The sequence below is a fragment of the Tasmannia lanceolata genome, unplaced genomic scaffold, assembly GCF_043159265.1.
Source record: "Tasmannia lanceolata isolate RefF3 unplaced genomic scaffold, GAP_Taslan_0.1 ptg000037l, whole genome shotgun sequence".
In the NCBI taxonomy this organism is placed as follows: domain Eukaryota; kingdom Viridiplantae; phylum Streptophyta; class Magnoliopsida; order Canellales; family Winteraceae; genus Tasmannia; species Tasmannia lanceolata.
The window spans coordinates 17130866-17151391 of NW_027518714.1; the positions used below are offsets into that span (position 1 = coordinate 17130866).

Here is a 20526-nt window from a genome sequence, read left to right on the forward strand (position 1 = left end):
ATGGTAAGACTGACTCCTAAACTCTCTAGGACTGACTCTAAAGAGGAAGAAATCCCTTAACCTGCGAAGACTCTAAGGCAGGAAGGGAAGGGGTTGGCTCAAGATACGTTCCGTCATAGCCGTAACCTGAGAAACAGGAAATCCTGGTGTTCGAGAATGGAACGGCAATGCCCACATAAAGTCCTAATGGGGTCCTCAGGAAGACGAAGGGAGGATCCGACACTAAACGTAACTCAATGACAAAGAAATTATTTACAAGGAATGATATACAAGGAAGCCATAAGATTTTAAAGAGCCAACCCCAAACCCACAAGGTATACATAACATTAGCAATCAGTAAATACAACACACAGCCAGCACAATTTGGTCATGGAAACAGCAAATGCTAAGAAGAAGCTAAGTATTACCTCCCTTTCCTTTTGCTGAAGTTGCAGGATTCTGGTCAAATTACCAGAACAGATGGAGAGGCTGAGTGATTGCTCAATTTGGGTAACAAATGGCTCGATCCAGGAGAGGGTTAGCTGAATCGATGAAAATGCATGCCAGAGAAGGTGACGCTGCCGGAATTAACGGCTCAATGAAATCGATGCCCGGAATCAGGCGAAATAACCTGAGAAAATATCTGGAATCTCTTTCTCTTTCTCTATATATTTCTCTATATGTCTCTCTCTCTCTCTCTTTCTCTCTCTCTCTCTCTCTCTCTCTCTCTCTCTCTCTCTTTTTCTCCTCTTTTTTTTTACAGAAAGAAACAGAGGGTTCGAGGGTTTAAGGGAGGTAATAGTGAAGATAATGGGTTTTGAGGTGGCAGAGGAGGTGAAATAGGCTTGCCGGATTCCGGCAAGCTTGCCGGAGAAGAAGGTAGGTTCGGTGGTTATGGGTTTGCGGATTTGGGGTGGAGGTTGGGCGATGGCCGCCGGTGATGGGGGTGGAGAAATACGTAGAGGTGGTGGTCTGTGGTGGGGGAGGGTTGGATCGGCGATGGGGTGGGAGGGGATTACAGAGGAGAAAAGAAAAAATAAAATAAAAGGCGAAATGGGTTTTGGAATGGGCGATGGAGTTGCAGAGGTGGCGGGGTACGGTGGAGGTGGGTTTGGTAGGTTTTGAGAGAGGGTTTAATGGAGGTGGTGGTGGATTTTTTGGGTTTTTCCAAAATGGGTTTGGATTGATTGGCTTTTAATGGCAGAGAGGATGGAAATCGAAGTGGGTTTCGGGAGGTGGAGATGGGTTTGGAAAGAAAAAATGGCAGAGGAGTAATGGTGGAGGAGGTGGCTGGCCGGTGGGAGGTGGTGGCTGTGTGGAGATGGAGGTGGGTTGGGACGAAAATGGCAGAGGAGTAATGGTGGAGGAGGTGGCTGGCCGGTGGGAAGGTGGTGGCTGTGTGGAGATGGAGGTGGTGTTTTTTTTTAAAAAAAAAAAAAATGGCAGAGGAGGTGGCCGGCCGGAGTTGGGTGGGTTGTGGAGGATGGGTTTTGGTTTTGGAGGTACAAAAGAAAGGGTTTCGGTTTTGGGGTTTGGAGGAAGGTGAAGGTGGAGATGGAGGAAGATTTTCGAAGGGTTGGGTGGTGGTGGTGAGGACGGTGGTGGTGGAGCTAAGGACGATGGGGTTTGCCGGAAAAGATGGATGGCCGGCGACTTTCTTTCTTCTCCCTGCTCCTCTCTCTCTCTCTCTCTCTCTCTCTCTCTTTATGGTTTTTTGGGTGACAGAGGAGGTGGCTGTGGAGAGGCTTGGTGGTGGTGGTGGTGGCTGGAATGGAGGGGTTCTGGTGTTTATTTTTTTTTTGAAATGGGTTTGACCTTGAAAATGGGTTTTGGGTGAAGATGGCTGAGATGTTGGATGGTGGATGAGAAGGGAGGGTTGAAGGTGGTGGAGGGTTGGGGAAGAAGAAGGTGGACGGCTGGGCTCCCTCTCTCTATTTTCTTTTTCTTTTTCCTTTGAAAATGGATGAGCTCCTCCCTCTCAAGCAAGACTCTCTTTGTTTTATACTTAGGGTTCTATCCCTAACTCTAATCCTAACCATCTATGTGGCATCTTCCTTTCCTTGATCGATCTCAACCCTTGGTCTACTTCCTCCACAAACTAATTAGGAGTTTTTATATGGTGTTAACTGTTTAAGGCCTTGGAAGTTAGAACAATACGGTAGAGGTACCACCCTTGATATTTGATCCAACAGCAGCTCACTTTTTGAGAAGCTGCTGTTAGATCGAGGGCAGTGATATTCCCCCCCCCCCCCACATCAATAATGCTAGTCTGAAGATAGCATTATTGATGGGATGACAAAGCATGTCTTCATGCTTAAATGAGGCCATCAAGAGATAAAGTTGCATCATAGAGCATCTAATATTTTATGCTATGGATTAAGAATTACAAAAATATACTATTGCTGTTTCTATTTTGAATCCTATTTTTTTGAAATGGTGATGATAATCACCTTTGTTTTCTATTTTGTTTTGGGCAGTGATATTTCCCCCCCTCTGATGTATATTCCCCCCCCCCCCCCCCTTTCACAGATATCGTTAGGATATACAAAGGCGTGGAGGAGCGGAGCCACCGTTAACTCCAAAAGGCTTAAAAGTTAACGGCGGGATGTCTTCAATTTGAATGAGCGCCTTGTGCGTAACGGTTGCCCGGATTGATAGCTTAACGGTGGGATTCCTGCGATCGTGTTTGGTTCCTCTTGAGGGTCGGTGCCGATAGTTCTTTATGTGAATTTGGTCCGAGGGTCGGTACCTGACATACCGATTTTACCCCAAACATATGTGAGTTTGTGTTGGGCCATTTGTGTGCCACGGTTTGGTCTGGGGGTCGGTACTTGGCATACCGATTTTACCCCCAACATATGTGAGTTTGTGTTGGGCCATTTTTGTGCCACGGTTTGGTTTGAGGGTCGGTACCGGGCATACCAATTTTACCCCCAACATACTGCCCCCCTACTTTCTTGTCCCGTTATGCGGGTCAAGGAAGTAGATAAGTTTTTGAGAGGTAGGCCGGTACTGACCTTTAATAAGGTGCTTCTTAGATGCTCGGTCGAGCTTACTGAAGTTTGGCGATATGAAGTTCGGAAGTGTGGAGTCTATCCTTGGTGTATCCGAACTTTGGCGGAGATCCTTTATTGGAGTTCAAGTTGTGTCTCCTTCAACTCTTGGAGATTGAATGGCCTTGAGGAAGGGCGATCGATGATGGAGAATGTAGACGCTCTACTGAGCCCTCAGGCTACGATTTTTTGGGTGTACCTTTTTGTTGGAGAATTTGGAGAAGTTAGATACTCTTCCGAGCCTCGCGGGGCGTCGGTTTTCGAATGTACCTAACGTTGGAGAATTCGGCGATGGTAGACCCTCTACCGAGCCTCGAGGGGCGTCGGTTTTTAGTCCCACCTTAACGTTGGAGAAATTCGGTGATGGTGGACCTTCTACCATCGGGTTTTGGTCCCACCTTAACGTTGGAGAAATTCGACGATGGTGGACCCTCTACCGAGCCTCAAGGGGCATCAGTTTTTTGCTTCACCTTTTATTTGTCGAAGGTAGGCCTTTTATCGAGCCTCAAAGGGCTTCAGTTTTTTGCCTTACCTTTTATTTGTCGAAGGTAGGCCCTTTACCGAGCTTCAAAGGGCTTTGGTTTTTGGCCTCACCTTTTGCCGGAGAATTTGGTGTAGGTAGACCCTTTATCGAGCCTCAAGGGGCGTCGGTTTTTTGTCCCACCTTTTGCTGGAGAATTTGGTATAGGTAGACCCTCTACCAAGCCTCAAGAGGTGTCAGTTTCTTGTCCTACCTTTTGCCGGAGAATTTGGTGAAGGTAGACCCTCTACCGAGCCTCAAGGGGCGTCGGTTTCTTGACCTACCTTTTAAGCACATAGACGCTTTACCGAGCCTCTTGGGGCGTCGGTTTATGGGTCATATCTTTCAAGCAGATAGACGCTCTACCGAGCCTCTTGGGGCATCGGTTTATGGGTCACATCTTTTAAGTAGATAGACGCTCTACCGAGCCTCTTGGGGCATCGGTTTATCGGTCATATCTTTTTAGTAGATAGACGTTCTACCGAGCCTCTTGGGGCATCAGTTTATGGGTCATACCTTTCAAGTAGATAGACGCTCTACTGAGCCTCTTGGGGCATCGGTTTATGAGTCATATCTTTCACGTAGATGGACGTTCTACCGAGCTTCTTGGGGCATCGGTTTTTTGGTCGTATCTTTCAAGTAGATGGACGCTCTACCGAGCCTCTTGGGGCATCGGTTTATGGGTCACATCTTTTAAGTAGATAGACGCTCTGTCGAGCCTCTTAGGGCAACGGTTTATGGGTCATATCTTTCAAGTAGATAGACTCTCTACCGAGCCTCTTTGGGCACCGGTTTATGGGTCATATCTTTCAAGTAGATGGACACTCTACCGAGCCTCTTGGGGCGTCAGTTTATGGGTCATATCTTTCTAGTAGATAGACGTTCTACCGAGCCTCTTGGGGCGTCGGTTTATAGGTCATATCTTTCAAGTAGATAGACGCTCTACCGAGCCTCTTGGGGCATCGGTTTATGGTCCCACGGATGGCGCCATTCTGATGATGCCAAAATTTGTACCTGAGAATCGGATGAGCATTGTAGACGAATTCTGCTGTTTGAGTTGGTAGAGCTTCGATCAGTGGGTGCCTGTGCTCACAGAAAACAACTTTAGAAGGGCCCCCGAAGGGAGACTCCGGGGGAACCCTCCGACGCTCAAGTTAAAAATCGGCGTCAACAGACATCTAAGCAAAATACTACTTCATAGAGAAAGAGAGCGTTGTGGGGGTAGAGGAAGATGATCTCTTTTGAGCGTGAGGGTGCCTTTTTATAGGAGGGGAGGCCCATTATGCCCACTCGTCAATCATGCCTTTTATTCAGCCCATGTGGGGCGTGATTGGTGGAGGATAAGATTGTGGAGATATGATTTCCTAGAATTATGGGCGGAGATAGTGGAAAATGGCCTTGGTGGGATGTTTTGATTTTGAATGAAGCGCCTTATGCGTAACGGTTGCCCAGATTGATAGCTTAACGGCGGGATTCCTGCGATCGTGTCTGGTTCCTCTTGAGCGTCGGTGCCGATAGTTCTTTATGTGAGTTTGGTCTGAGGGTCGGTACCTGGCATACCGATTTTACCTCCAACATATGTGAGTTTGTGTTGGGCCATTTGTGTGCCATGGTTTGATCTGGGGGTCGGTACCTGGCATACCGATTTTATCCCAAACATATGTGAGTTTGTGTTGGGCCATTTTTGTGCCACGGTTTGGTCTGAGGGTCGGCACCGGGCATACCGATTTTACCCCCAACATCATGCGCCCCTACTTTCTTGTCCCGTTATGCGGATCAAGGAAGTAGATAAGTTTTTGAGAGGTAGGCCGGTACTGACCTTTAATAAGGTGCTTCTTAGATGCTCGGTCGAGCTTACTGAAGTTTGGCGATATAAAGTTCGGAAGTGTGGAGTCTATCCTTGGTGTATCCGAACTTTGGCGGATATCCTTTGTTGGAGTTCAAGTTGTGTCTCCTTCAACTTTTGGAGGTTGAATGGCCTTGAGGAAGGGCGATCGATGATGGAGAATGTAGACGCTCTACTGAGCCCTCTCATGGCTACGATTTTTTGGGTGTACCTTTTTGTTGGAGAATTTGAGAAGGTAGATACTCTACCGAGCCTCGCGGGGCGTCGGTTTTCGAGTGTACCTAACGTTGGAGAATTCGGCGATGGTAGACCCTCTACCGAGCCATGAGGGGCGTCGATTTTTAGTCCCACCTTAACGTTGGAGAAATTCGGTGATGGTGGACCCACTACCATCAGGTTTTGGTTCCACCTTAACGTTGGAGAAATTCGGCGATGGTGGACCCTCTACCAAGCCTCAAGGGGCATCGGCTTTTCGCTTCACCTTTTATTTGTCGAAGGTAGGCCTTTTATCGAGCCTCAAAGGGCTTCGGTTTTTTGCCTTACCTTTTTATTTGTCGAAGGTAGGCCCTTTACCGAGCCTCAAAGGGCTTTGGTTTTTGGCCTCACCTTTTGCCGGAGAATTTGGTGTAGGTAGACCCTTTACCGAGCCTCAAGGGACGTCGGTTTTTGGTCCCACATTTTGCTGGAGAATTTGGTATAGGTAGACCCTCTACCAAGCCTCAAGAGACGTCGGTTTCTTGTCCTACCTTTTGCCGGAGAATTTGGCGAAGGTAGACCCTCTACCGAGCCTCAAGGGGCGTCGGTTTCTTGACCTACCTTTTAAGCAGATAGACCGAGCCTCTTGGGGTATCGGTTAATGGGTCATATCTTTCAAGCAGATAGACGCTCTACCAAGCCTCTTGGGGCATCAGTTTATGGGTCACATCTTTTAAGTAGATAGACGCTCTACCGAGCCTCTTGGGGCGTCGGTTTATGGGTCATATCTTTTTAGTAGATAGACGTTCTACGGAGCCTCTTGGGGCATCGGTTTATGGGTTATATCTTTTTAGTAGATAGACGTTCTACCGAGCCTCTTGGGGCGTCGGTTTATGGGTCATACCTTTCAAGTAGATAGACGCTCTGCCAAGCCTCTTGGGACATTGGTTTATGAGTCATATCTTTCAAGTAGATGGACGCTCTACCAAGCTTCTTGGGGCATCAGTTTTTTGGTCGTATCTTTCAAGTAGATGGATGCTCTTCCGAGCCTCTTCGGGCATCGGTTTATGAGTCATATCTTTCAAGTAGATGGACGCTCTACCAAGCTTCTTGGGGCATCAGTTTTTTGGTCGTATCTTTCAAGTAGATGGATGCTCTTCCGAGCCTCTTCGGGCATCGGTTTATGGGACATATATTTTAAGTAGATAGACGTTCTATCGAGCCTCTTAGGGCATCGGTTTATGGGTTATATCTTTCAAGTAGATGGACGCTCTACCGAGCCTCTCGGGGCGTCGGTTTATGGGTCATATCTTTCTAGTAGATAGACGTTCTACCGAGCCTCTTGGGGTGTCGGTTTATAGGTCATATCTTTCAAGTAGATAGACGCTCTACCGAGCCTCTTGGGGCATCGGTTTATGGTCCCACGGATGGCGCCATTCTGATGACGCCAGAATTTGTACATGAGAATCGGATGAGCGTTGTAGACGAATTCGGCTGTTCGAGTCGGTAGAGCTTTGATCAGTGGGTGCATGCGCTCACAGAAAACAACGTTAGAAGGGTCCCCTAAGGGGGACTCCGGGGGAACCCTCCGACGCTCAAGTCAGAAATCGGCGTCAACAGACATCTAAGCAAAATACTACTTCATAGAGAAAGAGAGCGTTGTGGGGGTAGAGGAAGATGATCCCCTTTGAGTGTGGGGGTGCCTTTTTATAGGAGGGGAGGCCCATTATGCCCACTCGTCAATCATGCCTTTGATTCAGCCCACATGGGGCGTGATCGGTGGAGGATAAGATAGTGGAGATACGATTTCCTAGAATTATGCGCGGAGATTGTGGAAAGTGACATTGGCGGAATATGTCGGTGGGGGATTGGTGCAACCATACCATACCCATGGACAGCGAGAGAGTTGTACTTCATCACCCCAGGCATGGAGAATTGCTCGAAGAGGGTGGTTTTCATAGTGATGCTCTTCTCGAGCACTTGGATCTCCGATGTTTGGAGGTGCTTTTGGTGAGCCATCTACCGGCTCGGCTTGTTTGCGGGTCACATCGGATGTTCTAACACCAACTCAACCTCATCCTTGTGAGATCTGCACATATTGGTCTTTACAAAGAACCAACAATTGTTTCTCATGCCCTGGATGTGTAAGATGCCTCAAGGGAGCCACACAAACCATAAGCAAATTATTCCAATATTTTGAAATTGGCTAAAACGTTTTTAATCCAAGGGCTTGGATCATTCAATCTGCGTGTGATAGATGGTGATAGATTACAGTTGTGTTCCCTTTGTTTCAATAATAGCACTACACTCTTTATTTTGCATTTCTGCAATCAGCTTTTAAAGGCTGTTACCATTTTCAATATGGTCTTAACAACTAATCAGAAATAGTATGGAGTGCTCTTATCAAAACAAGAGTGTGCGGGTGTAATTTCATTCTACACCGTGGGTGGTAAAGACGAGAAACACGGTGTTAATTTGGAGAGGTTTGGCCCACTTCAACATGTATAGACACGATAAGTTAAATCATCAATTGAGATCATGCAACATTTGCACTGTGTATAAGGAGCTATAACCGTCCAAAAAAGAAAGAGTAAAAGGAGGGGGTGTATTTATTAAAACCGCACTTGGTATTTTGATGGGATGGGGCAAGCACCATCTCATCTCAAACATTGCACCGTGTGGGCCTGCCATCTCATTGTGTAGTAGGGCCCATCAGTGTTCATGAATGCCGAGTTCCAACTTTAATTTGGTGGAACCGTTCAGGACTGCATGTTTGGGGTTATTTTTTAATTTTAAGAGATCCAAAACACTGGCCCATCTAAGGAACGGTTCGGATCAATTTAAACTGTTTGTAGTGAGGCTTGCGATGGATAGAAAAATGGGATGGGGCTGAGGTTTCCAAAATCACAAGAGGAGAAAGATAGAAAGTTTTTTGGGGTACTTGCCGTCATACGAGTGAGAGATTGCCGTAATCTCTCTATCCAGTCCTGGAAGAATAGTTCCGGAGAGATTATTGCACTGGGGCTCGAACCAAAGATCGGAGAAGAGGAAGATAGAGAGATGGGTGCCGTTATAAAAAAGGAGTAGCGAAAATTACTATCCGAGGCTCTCCAAAAAATTCTAGAAAATTAACAGATTTTATCAAAAGAGTACGTGAATTAGATCTCACCGGTCTTAAGCTTCCCGTGGCTTGGAGTATAAGGGGTGTTCGCTGGTTAGATGAACGAGGGAAGGGTGGCGCTTGATTCATCCGTCTTCTTCGTCTCCGGGTTCCAATAAAGACGACTCTGTTTCTTGAGTCCTTAGATGGACGGGGGCTCTTGTTGAGTCTAATCAAAGGACCCTAGATGTAGACCGCAGATGGAATTTCAGGAACCTGCATATTGAGTCTGGACGGTGGTTCGCTCCGGTCTTGGAACTGCAAACCATGGTCGTTGGGCCAAGTTCTGTTCCTGACAGGTGCTACCATGAGGGAGGTAGTATTCCCCAATGTTCTGGCGAGCAAGGTTTAAAATTTCGGTTTCGGTAACCGTTTCGGACCCCACCAAAAACCGAAATTTCGGACCAAAATGTGAAATTTTGTAACACTTTATTTTTTTAATAAATAATGTCATTAAACCGAAATTACCGAAATTTCGGACTCAAATTTGGTAAATGGCGAAAAATTGAATTTCGGAAATTTTCAGTTTCGGTTCCCACCGGTATCCGAAATTTCGGATTTCGGTCGAAATTTTAAACCATGCTGGCGAGAAGAAGGATGAAAGTCGGATCTGGTGCGTGGATTCCCAATGCTTCTTTCTCTAAAATTGTTGTCATGCTTAGATTTTTTTTTTTCATGTCCCAAGAATGGCGCCATTCTGATGATTGTACCTGAGAATCGGATGAGCGTTGTAGACGGATTCGGCTGTTCGAGTTGGTAGAGCTTCGATCAGTGAGTGCCTGCGCTCACAGAAAATAACGTTAAAAGGGCCCCCGAAGGGGGACTCCGGGGGCACCCTCCGACGCCCAAGTCAGAAATCGGCGTCAACAGACATCTAAGCAAAATACGACTTCATAGAGAAAGAGAGCGTTGTGGGGGTAGAGGAAGATGATCTCCTTTGAGCGTGGGGGTGTCTTTTTATAGGAGTGGAGGCCCATTATGCCCACTCGTCAATCATGCCTTTGATTCAGCCCATGTGGGGCGTGATTGGTGGAGGATAAGATCGTGGAGATATGATTTCTTAGAATTATGAGCGGAGATTGTAGAAAGTGCCCTTGGCGGGATGTTTTGAATTTGAATGAAGCGCCTTATGCGTAACGGTTGCCCGGATTGATAGCTTAACGGCGGGATTCCTGTGATCATGTCTGGTTCCTCTTGAGGGTCGGTGCCGATAGTTCTTTATGTGAGTTTGTGTTGGGCCATTTGTGTGCCATGGTTTGGTCTAAGGGTCGGTACCGGGCAGGCATACCGATTTTACCCCCAACAAGGACAATCTAACATATACACTTTATTTTGTATTTTGATTAGACTTAGATTCAAACAATGCGATTTGGATCTGACGGATCTTATTGCATGCCGATGAAGTTAGATTAAATTGTTGGGACTTGGTTAGAACTCGCCCTTAAAAGCTAGTTGTTAAGGGGAGGGAACCCATTCCCTTATAAGCCCATCCACATCTTTACACTTTTCCTATGTGGGACTATTTCGCTTTCAAGTGGAACCCCCCAACAATCTCTTCCTCGACGTGGAAGCACCGTGGACAATCTCGATCTTCCCCGAGGGATTTCTCCGTCCTCAGAGGCATACCAGGATTACCGGGATCTTCCCCGAGGGTATTTCCATCCTCGGAGGCTAAACCGGGGTTACCACGTGCCCGACTTTGATACCACTGTTGGGACTTGGGTAGAACTCGCCTTTAAAAGCTAGTTGTTAAAGGGAGGGAACCCATTCCCTTATAAGCCCATTCACATCTTTACACTTTTCCGATGTGGGACTATTTTGCTTTCACGTGGAACCCCCAACACAAACATGCCTACAAATAATAATATTTTACTTCAATACCGTTCCCAACAAGATTATATATATGCAACTACTTTTAGAAATATAAAAGAATGCGCTTATGACATTGCGTACCAAGACTAACTAGAGCCAGCTTATATTACAACAACAAACTTGAACTTTCTTAACTAAACCACACTGCTCCCATAGAATATCAGTGTGGTTTCAGTGTGATTCGTGAAGGCGATAAGTTGGAATAGCCATGAGATGTTTGGCCCTTGGAACTACAAGGCTGAACGTCTCGCTCATGTCCAAGTCGCCTGGGGACATACCATCGGGGAGCTCCCAATCAAAGCAATGAACCAATTGGGCAAGTACTAGTCGAACAACGGTGAGACCCAACTGCATTCCAGGGCAACTTCTACGTCCAGACCCAAAAGGAATAAGCTGGAAGTTCCGGCCCCTCACGTCTACATTTGAGCTGATGAACCTCTCAGGGAGAAATTCTTCGGCATTAGGCCATGAATCTGGGTCTCGTCCGATTGCCATAGCATTGATCATGACACGAGATTTTTTCGGTATGTGGAAGCCGTTTACCACACAATCCTCCATTGATTCATGTGGTATGAGCAGTGGGGCCACAGGATGGAGTCTCATACTCTCCTTCACCACCATGTCTAAGTACTCCAAGTTTTCCAAGTCTGACTCCTCCACCATTCTCTCTATGCCTACCACGTTCTCTATTTCTTCTTGGAGCTTCTTCATCACTTGTGGATGCCGAAAGAGTTCCGAGAGGGCCCACTCTATTGCGGTCGCCGAAGTGTCCATTGCACCAGCAAGCAAATCCTACAAAAGAAAGCAATTTAACTGACTGACTCACATACACCCATATAAAGATCCATATTTTGGTATGATCTGCTAAAAATGTTGGGTTTACATTAGATTGTCCATAACCAAAAAATGAACTACTTGTGCTGGGCGGTGTGTTTACAATGGCTCTTTTGGAACTCAATCTGAACCATTGGATGTTTATATTTCCTTTTGTGCTTTATAGATCTTGATTGAATAGTTAGATCACCCAATGTTAACAATTTTTGGGTATTGAAACATCAAAGACGAGTTCTATTACATGAACTGATTGTGTTGGTGAGGCCCATAAATAATGTAGCATTTTGGTACTTGAATGTAAAGGCCTTAGGAAACATGTTAATACAATTATGCGTTTCCCCCCAATGAGTAAGTGTTTTTGGCTTATTGATCTCTGATATGGAAGGCCTGCTTCAATTAGTCAACGAATTTATTAATGGCCTCAGAAAAAAAACAAAATATTTAAGTTTTTTTCTTAAGAACATGATAGCAAACCTTTTTTGAGCAAAAACATCATGCTCTTACACTACGAGCTTAAAGGGCAGTTTTATCAAAAAATGTTTACCTGCAAATCTATTGTATATATAAACTAGAGAAATTATACGGTGGCCGACCGTGTAGTAACCAGGGCGGAGAGAGAAAACCTGCCCCCTTGAACCTCTCTCTCTATTATAGAACCTCTAACATCAAGCTTCAACAACAAAGCCCTGGCCAATTGTGTTAGAGGCTTAGGTAAGCTGGAATTGAACGTCCAATTAACCTCAAGGTCGAAGAATGGGAATGATTTTTAGGGCACACCCTATTTACGTTGGGGTGGTTTGGATCTTCAAAGTAGGTGGACTCCATTTTATTTTAGAAAAATATGCACCCCTATATATGCAAGGACGACATATATAGTGGGACCCACCTATTATATGGCAGTACAGGAAGATGTTGAGTGGAGACATAGTCCACATTCGGTTGTTTGGCCCTAATGTAAATAGGTTGTGTCACGCCACTGTAAATATTGGTGTTATTTCCGTCAAACTTGTCGATGTTGAATTGGGTAGAACTCAATTTTACCGCCATCACAGATTACTCCACACTTCTCGGTGTAGCGCCTCGATTTTGTTTTCCAACATCACTACTGTGCCCGACCCACTCTGCAGGGACTTGCCCTTGGAGGGTGAAAATGCGTCTACACAAGGAGAATGCGAGCTCACATATATAGCTCAGGAACTTTCTTTCCCTTTCTTATGTATGATCTTATGATACATATTGGTATCAGAGCCGGACCTCCTGTGGTATGTGTACATGCTAGATGCATGCAGGGATCCAAGGCGGGTGCTAGCGGGTGGATTGTAAGATCCCACATTGAAAAGGGTGAAAAGATTTCTGGGCTATATATGTGGACTCTCCCTCTCACTGTGTAGACGCATTTTCAGCATTCCCGTTGGATGGGTCGGGCACAGTTAGTGCTGCTGGAAAACTGAACCAGGGCGGGTTGAGACCCAGAACCAAACAACATTTACATCGTGGATTATCATGCCCCGACCCCACTGTGTAAATATTGTCCGGATCTGGGTTTCTCCACTCTCTTTGATTTTGTTTTCAACAGCACCACCTTGCTCGACCCACTTCGAGGGGCTCGTCCCTTAGAAATGCTGAAAACACATTTACACAAGGAGAAGGCTAGAGTTTACATATATTGCCCGAGAACTTTCTCTCCATTTCTGATGTTGGATCTTACAATCCACCATCCTTAGGGCCCAGCATACTCATTAGCACACCGTACTACTGGAGGTACGGCTCTGATACCATTCTGTCATGCCCAGACCCCACTGTGTAAGTATTGTCAGGTTCTCGGTCTCAACCCACCTCGATTTTGTTTTCCAACAGCACCAACTGTGCCCGGCTCATGCAACAAGGATGCTGAAAACGCGTCTACACAGGGAGAGGGAGAATCCACATATATAGCCCATAAATCTTTTCTCTCTTTCCGATGTGAAATCTTATTGGTTGTGCCCTAAAAATCATCTATATTGGATGGTACTAATCCTCTAATCTATAGATAAACTACAACATATCGAAATCTCAACAGATCCTAAGGTTAGGTTATGATCATCTATTCATCTATGGTAATGATTTTGGGGGCACTGCCTGTGTGTCCGTTTGGCCCAACAAGTAAATTATGTAGATCTTTGTTCACGATAGGCCCCACTATATTTCCCAAAAAATGAAAAAAAGAAGAAAAAAACAGTTACGCATGCATATAATCCATAAGTTTTTTAGAAAAAAAATCATTCGCTTGGGTGAACTTTGTTTGAAGATCTTAACCGTTTATTTGTTGGCCCCAACGTAAATCGGCCTTTCCCCTAAAATCCTCCCAATAGGATGATCCACCTTGCATATTAGGGAGTTACAGGCAAAAGATTCCATAAATTTAAGTTATACTCCTTACCAATATGATTGCTTTGACGCTGGTTCGATCGATATGGAGGTCACTATCCTTTGACTCCATGAGGGATAACAAAAAGTCCACAATATCCATACGATGCCCACTTTCCCTCGCAAGCATATGCTCGTCGATGATCTTCTCGAAGAACTTGTCAAAGACTTTGCTAACCGCTTTCGTCCGACGACGCAGCCCCTTCAGATCGAGGGCCCCAATATACGGCAAGTAATCTGCTATGTTGAAAGCTGCTGACAACTCCAAGGCTTCCTGAATCACTGATTGGAACCCCCTCCCGTCCAAATCGTCATCATCATACTTCTTCCCAAACATCATCAGACATGTCATACCTACAGAGAGAGAAGCCACCTTAGCACTGAGGTCTACCACAACCTTGGATGAATCCTTTAGCGACTCGACCAAGAGGCGAATCTCTTGTCTCCTCATGGGCTTGAAGGAATCGATCTTTGCGTGGCTAAGCAGCTCTAAGGTACATAATTTGCGTACATGACGCCAATAAGGGCCATACGGTGTGAAGGCCATGCCCTTTTGGTCGAAGGACAGGTAGTGGGAGACTTCAACGATGGGCCTATTGGCAAAGACAAGGTCATGGGTCTTAAGGAACTCTTGGGCTGCCTGAGGGGACGAGACGACGATGGTCGGGACGAGGCCGAGGCGTATGTACATGATGGGTCCATACTTCTTGGCCAACTTATGAAGTTCACGATGAGGTAGCTCTCCCAACAAGTGAAGGCTCCCCAGGATAGGAAGTCCTAAAGGCCCAGGAGGTAGCCTTTTCCCTTTTCGCCTCATCGCATATAGGAGATAGACTAGTGACCATACTCCTACTATTGCTAACACTGCAATAAAGAGAAAATCAGTCCAACACGACATGACAGACAGTGGATGCAACAAAGCTAAGACAATATTTCTCCTGTTTTATGTTGAAGGCCACTTGAGTCCCTTAAATGGATAGAAGGGGAGAGGGCTAAGGATGCTTTTAAAAGAAAGAAGGGGGGATGCAAGACAGGAGAGACGTGTCAATGTTTGATTCACGTAGCCATAGGCAGTGACTTTTGTCAGAACGACAACCATTCAAAAAGTTGAATTTTTTTTTTTTTGATTGGTTTACCGACGTTTTGCTTTTCCCGTATTAGGGTGTTTGTCTTTTCCCAAGTTTTATTAGTCTAGAATGAGTAGGATAGGCCCACCCAAAAAAAAAAAAAAATGAGTAGGATTGAAGAAGAAAACAAATTTTATGGCAAATTCAATTGCAATTTGCTAGTGGTTGAAGAAGAAAACAAATTTTTTGGCAAAATGGCCGACAGTGAAATCGATGATTTACAAATTTGCCAGATTAATTCTACGCAGTCCGTTGGATCAAATATCAACAGTACGTTGCACGTTTTGTTAGAAAAATAATTCAATCATGTGGGGCCTACACTAGCCGATCCAAGTCAGTTTTGGTTTTCCACATTAGAGTCGTGTTTTTGTGTTTATTTTTACTAGTAAAATATGCACGTGCCACTAAGGTATTTTACAATTTGTTTATTTCAATATTTATTAATGAATTAGTATAACTTTTTAAAAATATTGTTCAAATATTGTTCAATATTACTACGTAATTATTGTTAATTTCAGAAGAAATTTTATATTAGAATAATCAAAGAAATAGCAACACGATCAATTAGTAGAAGAAACAGGGAAAAAATTTCTTTGAAAGAACAAATAAACTTCTCTGATTTATTGGAGGAAGAAATAAATGTTGTGGGGTGGCATGGATCGAATGTTTGCCTGAAACTGAGTTTTTCCAGAGACTCCCTTCAATTCAGCATTCTTCTTGAAAGAAAGGAGATATTTTTTTGCAAGGAGGAGAGAGTGTTTGAGAGGCAGAGAGATAAGACTGTAAACGTATCATATACATATCACAAACCTAAGCAAATCTGCATTAAGTTTTGAATCTATAAAAAATCAAATCATAATGATAGTTCCAGCAGAACCTAATTCTATCATTTCAGCAACCTATCAACATGCAATTATCTAATTGCCAGCTTCCACCACCGAACAAGATCTCGCTATCTAGCTGTTTCTAAGAACCAAAGAACAAAAAACATGATAAAAATCTCCAAACCCTATTTCAAAACATCAGCAGAACACACACAACTCTTCCCGAAGCTTTTGATCCATCGGAGAGACTGGGCTCTTAGTAACAATTTTACCTACTAAGATTGATAAAAATAAAATGTAAATCAAGTTAGAATAGATATTATACAGTCTATACGGATTTTCTTTTGAAAACCATAGGTACCTGATCAGGATTTCAGACTGAGAAATAAAAAAATACACAGAAATAAGAATTCCCACAAATAACATGGCAAATGGCAGGGACATTGCAGCAGTGAAATGACGAAAGTACCCTAGACAAATCCGACTTAGTGAAATAGTAGGGACATTGCAGCATTGAAGGCAAGGGCCCCGTGCAATGCACGGGCCGACAAAGAATTGTACAGATCATATCATAGGTTGATCCAAACCGTCCATGTGATGGAACAGAACATAAATAGGTTGTGCCTGTAAAATCATTTCCACAGGCTGATCCTAGCCCTCCAATCTATAGAGGTTTCCATAATTTTTGTTCATCTTAAGGTGCCCGAAATTCGTCAATATTTTTACAGGTGTCCTGCATTCGTAATATCAAACTTTTCGTAATTTGACCCTCACATAGTGAATAAGGAAAAGTAGTTTTTCGTCATCGTTAGCGGTGTAACTTGGGTCGGGTTGAGGCCAACCCGAGGAACCCATTTTCCAACCCAACCCGACCCAACCCGATTTGCAATTTCCTCAACCCGACCCAACCCGATTTCCAATTCGGGCTGGGTTGGGTCGGGTTGACCCAATTTGTATGGTACCAATTGTTGACCACCTCAACTCAAGCCGAGTTGTTTTGGATTTTGGGAACCAATAGTGAGTCACCAATAATAAGTTTTTAACTCACAATCGGTTCTCAAAATCCAAAACAAACAGGGACTAACAACTAATAAAGGGAAATGTTATCTGCAGTACTATATTTTGATGATCACAGTCCTTGCTTGATTAAAGTACGGTATGGCCCGCACCATAGGATTATCCAAACCGTCCATTGTGGACTGTGGAGACTATTTCAATGTTGAAAAAGAAAAACACATACAGAATTTCTTCAGATGGAACCCAAATTTGGGTTTCGGGTTGGGTCGGGTTGCCCGACAACCCAACCCGATTTCCAATTCGGGTTGATTTTTCCCAACCCAACCCAACCCAACCCGATTTGCGAAAAATCTTAACCCGACCCAACCCAAATTCGGGTTGAACCCGACCCTCATGGGAATATCCAAGAACATCGATGGTTTCAAATTATATATAGTGCTAATGTCCTCACTGCCATATTTTATAATGGCACTACTCACCGTATTTTGATGATCGCACTCCTCACTTTGTTAAAATGTACGGGATGGCCCGTACCATAGGATGATCCAAACCGTCCATTAGATGGGCCACTGCCTAAATAGGTTGTGCCCTAAAAATAATTTTCATAGGTTGATCCTAACCCTCCGATCTATAGAGGGTTATAGGTTGATCCAACTGTCCATGTGATGGAACACATCAATCGGTTGTGCCCGTAAAATCATTTCCATAGGCTGATCGTAGCCCTCCAAAGAATAGAGGTTTTCATAATTGTTGTTCCTCTTCAGGTGCTTGGCATCCGTCAATATTTTGTAACTTGTCCCGAATGCGTCATATAACGTAGTTTTTTTGTCATTGTCATATGTCTATACCTCTTTTTGGTAGTTTTTTTTCGTAATTGTCATAGACAGGTACCATATGTCGGTACTTTTTGTATGCAATTGACGATTGTACCCTCAAATCATTTCTCATTCCGAGAAACTTCTAGCATCAAAATGACTTAAATGCCCCCAACTAATAGGATACAGTAGGAAGTTTTTCTAAAAGAAGGGCATGGAATTATCATATGTAATTATTTTTTGGGAACAATCAATTTATATTGTGGCCCATTCAATGGACGGTTTGGATCATCCTATGATACAAGGCGTACAATTCTTTTGAAAAATACTTGATTGTACGGACTTACACCATAGGTTGTATGCCAAAAATCATTTCCATAGGATGATCCCAACACAATTGCGGGGTTTCCAAATTGAGGAAAGTGTTTCTAGTCCTGCTGACTAGAGATCATTTTCTAGTCCGCCACCCAAAAACACATGGGTCCCATATATTTTGTGGTGATCTAAAGCATTCATTTGATAGGCCTCATCATAGATAGGATGTCCACAAAAATTCAGCTTCATAGGATCTTCTTAACCCTTCGATTTGTGGAGTTAAAAAATGGACAGATTTGTGGCGGTTTATAGCCGTCCATTTTAAGCTCCACAAATCATAGGGTTGGGATGATCCTATGAAGCTAATTTCTTGTGGACACCGTCTCTATGTCATGCCCCATCAAATGAATGCTTTGCATCACCCAAATATGTGGGACCCATGTGTTTTTGGGTGGCGGACTAGAGAATGATCTCTAGTCGGCCGGACTAGAAGCACTTTCCTCTTCCAAATTATGTCATTTATCTATAGATTGTAGGGATGCGATCATCATTTGGAAATGATCAAATGGACGGTTTGGATCATCCTATGGTGTAGGCGGTAAAATATTCACTCCAATTTTTGATAGGTAAGTTGGGGTTTTGTGGGGACCCCTACCGGCCTATTAAAAAATAGTTCACTACATGGGCTTACACCATATATATTGTAACAAGAATTTTGTGACAAAGCTTGCAAACCAAAAACATATTTCTTACACTCCCTATTAAAAAGAAAGTACTGTGTAACTTACACCATAGGATGATCCAAACCGCCCAATTGATGGGCCACATCGTAAATAGGATGTTCCCAAAAAATACATTTCCATGCGATGATCCTAGCCATGCAGTCTATAGAGGAACAACATATTTAGGAAACATTTATTGATTGGAGGGTTGTAATTATCCTATGGAAATGAATTTTGGCACACAACCTACTTACATTGTGGCCCATCAAATGGACGGTTTGGATCATCCTAATATGTAAGCCATACAGTGCTTTTTGAAAACCAATACTCATTGTAAGGACTTACACTATATATAAAATCTCTCATAATCACATCATTTCCCTCTAAATCATGGGGAAACGGGTCAAATTGGCCAGGTCAAAGTGACGCGAGAAATTTTACGGGCCATTGGGCTTGGACCTGCACCCAGCCCATGGGTCAGCCGGTTTTTTGACGTATGTTTTTAAGATTTTTTTTATAGGGATTTGCTAGCCACCTTCGCCGAGCGTACTTTTCTGCTTGTTCGCCCATCCTTTGCTGCGAAGTACAGTTTGTGCAAAGGTGGCTAGCAATACATAATAGCAATAAATAATAATCATGCGTGGGTACTAAGTTTTAAATGAAAAATTACGGGAAAATGGAAGCAAAGCAGAAAAATTACGAAAAAAATACAGAACGAGGGTGCTAAAATATTACAATTACGGCCAAAACTACAAATAAAATTGAAAAATTATGACAATTACGGACAAAAAAGGCAAAAAAGGAGACAGCTGGCGTCTTTTTTTAAACTCTTGTGGAAGGGCATATGAGAAGCGAAAATGACAAAAAAGTAGTGAAAAAGGACATACGTGGGAGTTTTATGGAAATTAAGGCGGGACGCATAAGGAAATAGCAGGAAAGAAGCACACGATTTTTCAGGGATTCTCCCTTTTAGTAGTAAAAGATTATATTAATTCTGATAGAGTCAGTAGCTTCTTTATAGGATGAGAGGTTTATCAATTGAGTCGGTGGAGTTTGGTTTGTCAAAAGTCCCAAACGTGTGATGTTACACGTTTAGAGCGTTGTTTTTCTATTTAAAGGGCTGCTAAGTTATTTGTTTAAAAAAAAAAGGTGAATGAAATACAAAAAAGAACCAGACGAGTTTACATCCTTGTGTGCCTCTTCTATTCTTGTTTTCTATATTCTAGTTTCGTGTGTTAATTATTTCTATTTCCTATATTTCTACAAAGTGGTATCAAAGCAGAAGGTCTTGGGATCTCTCAATCGAGTAGAGAGCAGAAAAGCCAGGGCGAATTCAAGAAAACACCGGCAAGGGTTTGGTAAGTTCGCAACATGACAAGTAACACAAATTCTTCAAATTTTCAGCAAAGTGTTCCTTTATTTAAAGGTGAAAATTTTCAATTTTGGTCTATTAAGATGAAGATGTTATTTATGTCTTATGAATTATGAAAATTGGTGGAGAGTGGTCATGAAAATTTTGCAGAAGTGGAAAGATTGTCCACGGCACAAAAGAACGAATTGAAGGAGAGTAAAAAGAAATATGCAAGGGCTCTTTTCCTCATCCAACAAGCTATGGATGAACCAATATTTCCAAGGATCATGGCTGCAACTACATCAAAAGAAGCATGTGATTTGCTTCAAGAAGAATATCAAGGTTCTACGAAGGTAATCTCTATTAAGTTACAAACCCTTCGTCATGATTTTGAGAATTTGATTATGAAAAATTCTGAATCAATTCAATTATTTTCCTCCTAAATTTGATCATGTAGTTGCTGCCATAGAAGAGTCAAAAAATTTATCTA

General features: G+C 43.6%; 1 protein-coding gene across 1 annotated transcript; it reads right to left on the bottom strand.

Moving 5' to 3' along the window:
• Nucleotides 1–10602: 10602 nt before the first annotated feature.
• Nucleotides 10603–14851, bottom strand: LOC143861827 (cytochrome P450 71AU50-like). Its single transcript, XM_077372765.1, has 2 exons — nt 13879–14851; nt 10603–11417 (listed from the first exon to the last, which is right to left on the bottom strand). The coding sequence occupies exons 1-2, from the start codon at nt 14761–14763 to the stop codon at nt 10797–10799; spliced, it is 1506 nt and encodes a 501-aa protein (XP_077228880.1). The 5' UTR covers nt 14764–14851; the 3' UTR covers nt 10603–10796.
• Between the last annotated feature and the right edge of the window lie 5675 nt (nt 14852–20526).

What these genes read in the sequence shown, in the direction of transcription:
- LOC143861827 (XM_077372765.1), bottom strand. Translation starts at nt 14,763, where the DNA reads ATGTCGTGTTGGACTGATTTTCTCTTTATTGCAGTGTTAGCAATAGTA. An exon ending in GCGTCAAAGCAATCATATTG is followed by an intron (nt 11,418 to 13,878) that starts GTAAGGAGTATA and finishes TTTCTTTTGTAG; the next exon opens with GATTTGCTTGCTGGTGCAAT.